At 50.5% G+C, this 6,434-nt stretch overlaps 1 protein-coding gene across 1 annotated transcript in view; it reads right to left on the reverse strand.

Annotated features, from left to right (window-relative positions):
- EVC2 (EvC ciliary complex subunit 2) overlaps window positions 1–6,434 on the reverse strand; it is a 105,537-nt gene that overhangs the window by 86,525 nt on the left and 12,578 nt on the right. The window contains exon 3 of the mRNA XM_019661149.1: window positions 900–1,086. Within this exon, the coding sequence (XP_019516694.1) occupies window positions 900–1,086 (187 nt within the window). The remainder of the gene's footprint in view (window positions 1–899; window positions 1,087–6,434) is intronic.

Below are 6,434 nucleotides of genomic sequence, written 5' to 3' on the forward strand. Positions count from 1 at the left end.
AGCAACTTGTCTGTTCCCCTTCCCCCAATTCCCCAGCACTGTTCCCATCCCCCCAATTCCCCAATAAAAATCTTTAAAAAAAAAAAGGATTCAGAGGGAACAAGTGGCATGATCGATGGGCACTGTGGGCCATGCGCATGAAAGTGGAGAGGTCGATAAGAGTTGTAGGCATGTGAGAGGCACTGCAGCGTGATGGCGGGGGGCTGGCTGAGTTTGAATCTCAGCCTTGATGCCAGCCCTACGGCCTTGCGCACACTTCCCCAGCACCTTCATCTGTAGAGGAGATACCCAGAATGAAAGAACTCGCACCCTCCTAGGCAAACTGACAATTCTGAAGTCAGGGTCACAACTATCGATACATCCAGAATTGGTTTAAATCCGCTTAATTAACCAGTGACAACTCGCCTCAGGAAACACGCCTGTGAAAGCCAACCAGTGATGGCGGCACACTTGGAAAGACAGCCAGTCAGGAGCGGAGGTACTCTAGTGACCACGCCTGAACATGTCACCAGCAGGCTTCTGGGGCTGATGTCACACCACTACCACCTCTATCCAGCACACCCCAAAGCGAGCTCTGCATTTTACTGAGTGATGGCAATTTTGGCCACCTGGGTGATAGATACACTATCTTTAACTCTATCTTTGTTCATGTTGGAAATGTTGCATAACAAAAATTGAATCCATCTAATTTTTAACAAACTCTTTCCCCAACTCCTACTTCCCTCTGACTTAAGTAACAAATGCAGCTGTCCCCTGCTCTGGTGCCCTGGTCGTAAATCCATTGTGACGACGACCTGCGCCAACACAGGTACCGTGGGTAAGAACACACCTGCCGCCCACCATGTGCTCTGTGAGTGCGTGCACCACTCCCCAGCTCTGGCTTAGCACGCTGTGATCACCTTGCAGAAACTTCTTCCTGAAAGCCTGGAATCCTGCCGACGTCCTGTTTCCAGTCGAGTCCCTGACGGAGAGGCCCGTGATGTTGTCCAGCAAGAGCAGATATGAGAGGTTGGCTGCCACCGGCGTCTGTGTGTTGTTCACCAGCAGATGCACCTGAGCCGTCTGGGACGTGCTGTGCCCGGACACCTAGGACGGGGACAGCAATGAGGGCAGACTGGCTGACAAGCCCAACTCCCAAAAATGAGGACCCAGCTCGGCTTGTGCACGTTCGGTCTCCAGGCAGAGAAGGTAGACGTGTGTGTGCACACACGCACACTCAAAATCGCACGCACATGGCAGAAAATGTCTCCGGGAGGACACAGGCGGGCATTACGGGCTCACACAGGTTCTGAGGATGTATCAGGTCTGATTCCAAAGGCCCCAGGAGGGTTTTGACTCACACTTGCCAAGCTGTTGCTTGGTGACAGTTTCAAAGTAAATGGGACTCTGAAATGCAGTGAAATCTTTCCTACAGAGAAACTTAGAAGGAGAACTATCCAAGCACAGAACCACAGTCAGGTTGGGGAGACTGTAACCACTGGTGTCACCAAGAAAAGCAAACAATGACTCCTTCTTCCTCTATCATTTGGATAATCCAGCCCCCGCCAGTCCAGGGTCCCTGACTGCGCTGTGGTCTCCAGGATGGCCCCGAACTGGTCTCCGGCCTCCCGGCCAGCCTTCCCCACCCAGGATCTGCCCAGCCGCATGTCTGACTGGCTTGGCTGCTGGAAACCATCCAGCGGCCCAACAGNACCATGATCACCACCACCACCACTACCACCACCACCACCACCACCACCACCACCACCACAACCACCATCATCACCATCTTCATCACCATGATCACCACCACCACCGCCATCACCATCACTATACCATCATCCTCACCATCACATGACCATCATCACCATCACTATCACCACCAGCAGCAGCATAAACAGCATCCTCGCCACCACCACCATCGCCATCACCAATGCCAGCACCACCCTCACCACCGTGACCAGCATCACCACCACCACCCGTTTGGCCGCTAACATGTATTGAGCAGACACTAAGCAGCAGAGATGGCTCTAAGTGCTGCACGCGCATTAATCCGTTTATTTCCCACAACACTATTTCGAAGTGGGCACTGTTTTAGTCTATATTTTACAAAGTATAATGCCAAAGTAGAGGTTAAATAAATGACCTAAGGTCACAGAGCTAGTCAGTTGTGGCCCCAGGACTCACACCCAGCAGTCTGGGCTAGTAGCCTTCACACCACAGCTGCCTCTCCAGGGGTCAGGCTCCTACAATGGGCCACCAGGGGCTTGTGCCACCGTGAACATTCAAATTCCCACTCTGAGTATGCAGCTCACCCTTCTAGAGCGAGTGGCCAGCATGACAATATTGTAATCCCTGAGTCTCTGGCCAAAAGTCTTCATTATCCCTTCAAAACTACTCTTAACCATCAATATCATGATTGAACTCTTATCACACAGCAGGCCTTACTCCCTTTTTTGTTGTTCAAACAACACTTTAAACTTGGAATTCTTACATCCATTTCATATGTGCAAACCAAGCTTTGCTAGAATTCTGTTTGCCTAAAATTCTCTATTTAAGTGGATACGTCACAATGGGCTGCCAGGGCTGACTCAGTGTTTGGACACAAGGGGATACGTTCCTGACACCCAGCTAATTCACTGATTCGATGAGTGCAGTGCTGGGAGCTAGACGGACAAAAGGAAACAGACCCAGGCCCTGCTCCAAGGAGCTCACAAGCCCACAGGGGAACGGACAGGCAAGCCGGCCGGGCAACACGTTGTGACAGGGTGAGGCTGGAGGAGCCTGGAGGGCTGGGGGTAAGAAGAGAGACAGCCCCTAACCTAGCTCAGGGTACACAGAAGGCTTCCCAGGAGGTGGTCCATTGGCAGAGGAGAGCACGCCAGGCCAGAAGAGGGCCAGCCAGGCAGAGGCATGGCCTGAGCAGGAACTGTAGGTGGCAAGAGACACAGCCCAGGTCCCAAAGGGCCTTCAAGAGCAGGTTAGGAATGTGTGGTAACATCCCGAGGGCTTGGGGAGATCACTGCACGGGTTTAATTCAGGAAGTACCGTGGTCAGATGGGTATTTTAGAAAGATAAACCTGGATGCCACAACCAAGGGAGGAAGGCCGAGGACGCGACACAAGGCTGTGGCTGCAGGAAGCCACAGAACATGCTAGGCCCTGGGCTGTGGCTCCACTCCACACTATGGGGGCGCAGGCCTCCCCCTCTCTAAGCTTCAGTTTCCCCATCTGTAATATGAGCATAAAAATAGCCTGCAGCTCCTCAATAAGTTAAACACAGAACTACCCTACAACCCAGCCATCTCACTCCTAGGTACATATGCAGAGGAACTGAAAACAGGTATTGAAACAAAACCCCACCCCTGAAGGTTCACAGCCACACTATTCACACCAACCGCAGAAGGGAAAAGCCCACGTGTCCATCAACTGATGAAGGGACGAGTAACATGCGGTTCGCCTATCCATTCGACGGAATATCATTTAGCCACAGAAAGGAGTGAGCACTGCCACACACCACAGCATAGACGGACTTCGAAAATATTATGCTAAGTGACAGAAGCCAGTCAGAAAAGGCCAAATACTGTACGTTTCCATTATGTGCAATGTCCAGAATAAGCAAATCTATACAGTGATGACAGATTAGGGGTTGCCGGGGGCTTGGGGAGGGGAAGAGAAGAGGGATGGACAGTAACCGCTTAATGGGTAGTTTCCTCTTGGGGTGATGACAATGCTCTTGAACTCGACAGCGGTGACAGCTGCACAACACTGTGAACGTACTCATGAAGCAGGGCCTGCTTGGCACCCCCACAGCAGAGGCCTCCCCGCATTCCCCACCTCACCTTTCCTTGACCTCCCTATAGCTTGACAGTAGATCAACCCCCTGTGGCTTGAGCTCGGACGTCCCCTGTCTCACCCAGTTCCCCGTTTTAGAAAATCACCTGAAACTTATGATTAATACCCTTAGGCTTGTTGTCACCATCTCAGAGGTCTACCAGGCTACTCCCATAATGGTTCCTGGGTTGCTGACGCCGCCAGAGAATCACGCGGCCAGAGGGAAGGCTCCAGGCAGACCCCCCAAACCCTCCGCAGCCTTTAGAGGAACGTCCAGGTTTTCCCTGAAAAACCCCCAGCCGGTCTGAGAATGGAAGGCAGTTTTTGGAGGCTTTACCCCGCTGTCTTTGACTCAGACCACGGGTGCTCTGATAATAAACGCTTATTCTATGGCCCAACTCCTGTTCAGTCTATTGGATGAGTGGTGTAGGCAGGACGAGCCCCGGATTCGTCTGGCCTCCGGTTTCACTAAATGTCAATAAGAGCAAATTTTATGGTTAGCTACTTTACCGCACACCAAAAACTAGGTCCTCCTGCACAGCGCTGCAGCACCCAGAAATCAGTCGGTGATTCTGAGCTGCTTTACCACTACCATCGCTAGGCTGGAGGGACGGGCACATATTAGGGGAGTATTTAGGACACAGCCACAGGATGCAGTGACTGAGTCAGGGAAAGGACGTGTAGGATGCCAGCGCCAGGGATGCGGGGTGGTGGCAAGAATGTCCCTGGATGTCTTGCTCGGGAGGCTGGGGACCGGTGAGACATACCCCTGCAGTGACAAATGAAGAAATCAAAGCAGCTTAGAGCACTAGCAATCAGCCCCCAAGTTAGTCAAGTTAATTGTTAGTACAGATTTCCAAGAGCCTATTTACCTTAAACTTCATTATCTGAGAACATGGAAAAGGAAGTGGCTCAGCCACCGCAGCTTCCTCATCCCCTGAGCCCTCACTAACTTTCCTTCTTGTGTCTGGAAAACAGTCATCCGTGATCACCGCCCCTTTAACCACGTATTAGCTGATAGCAGATTCCTTTCATGAGTTCCATCACTGCACTTACGGAGCGTGATGCTAGACAGAAAGGCCTTGTGAAAGGCATGCTGTAAAAGCTTAAAATCCAACACCAGGCTGCAAAAGCATGAGGAAGAATTTCTTATATAGTCTGACTTCAATTATGTAGTGGATACATTCATAGACTCCTGGAAAACAGGAAGCTAACATGTTAGCAATGGTTCTCTCTGGTGGTGGGATCGTGAGGGTAATATTATTTTATTGTTCCGTGTGTGTGTGTGTGTGTGTGTGTGTGTGTGTGTGTGTGTGGTGTAGAGTGGGTGTTTCCTCCTAATGGCCACAATGGACATATATTAAATCCTACCCCCCTCCCCAAAAACAAACAAACAAACAAACAAACAAAACAGAAAACGTTTGAAGAGAAAACCATACAGAATGCTTTCCTGGAAGAGATTTTAGAAATAACTTTGTTGATATCCTTCACTTTGAGCTACAATTCCAAGAAGCAGATGGTTGAGCGACTTGCTGACCTCGTCCCACAGCCCTTGAGAAACAGCTCTGAGGACAAAGAGACTCTAGTGTGGCCAGCTGAAATTCTGGCGACAGCAAGCGCTTGAAGGTACTCACAGGTAGAGACAGCCACCGTCATTGACAGAGCTTTGGTAAGGTACCAATCCAGCGAAGAGGTGGATCGGAGAACAGACTGACTGCACAGCCTGGTTCCGTCCCTCCTGCTGGCCTCAAGCTTCAGGACCTCGGCCAGTTCCCGGGGCCTCTGTGGGCCTGAGTCGTTTTACTGTCAAATGAGGAAGTGAAACTATTGGGTTGTCGGAAAAGTCATGACGTATTTTTTCTATGTTTTTCGTTGCAAAAATGCATCATGACTTTTCCGACAACCCAACAGATAATCTTGAAAAGTCTGGTTCCAGGGTGAAAACTCGGTTCTGATGTCAACGAAAATGTACTACGTGCCAAGCAGGGAAATAATCTCAAGGTCACAGAGGGACAAGGTTTATCAGCTGTCCCGATGTCATGGGACGCCACCCAGCAAGGGGTCCCACCAGCACTCCTGGGGGAGGCTTGGGAATCACAGAGGTGGAGAAGTTGGTCGGGATCCACGGGATGTTGAGGGGTTGCCCAAAGGACAGGTGGGAAAAGCACAGCAGAGGTCAACTTTGCCGAGGGGTCCTGAATGCTAACGTCAGGGAACTGGGTTCATCCGGCAGGCAACGGGGAGCCCCTCCAGAAGCGAAAGCCAGCAGGTCTGTCTCAGGAATCTCTCTACAGTGAGGAGATGGGCTGCAGGGGAGCAGGGCTTGGCAACAACACCTCAGGTCCTCTGAGCTCAACTCAAAGCCCGTGATCTTGCCAACAGAGTTCCATGCTCCCCCCACTGGGCCCAAGGGCACACACCCGAAGTCCTTGTACTTGAGAAATTCTCATATTGTACAGAGCTATCTACTGAGGAATTCTTTTTCTTATTGATTAATCAAGAGTTTTTTGACAGATTAAAGACATTAATTCTTTTTTGTGTATAGTACAAATATTTTCCCAAGTCTGTCACTTACCTTTGTTAATGCTGTTTTTAAATGTAATTAAATGTAATTTCCAATGA

Source organism: Hipposideros armiger, unplaced genomic scaffold (genome assembly GCF_001890085.2).
Source record: "Hipposideros armiger isolate ML-2016 unplaced genomic scaffold, ASM189008v1 scaffold_337, whole genome shotgun sequence".
NCBI lineage: Eukaryota > Metazoa > Chordata > Mammalia > Chiroptera > Hipposideridae > Hipposideros > Hipposideros armiger.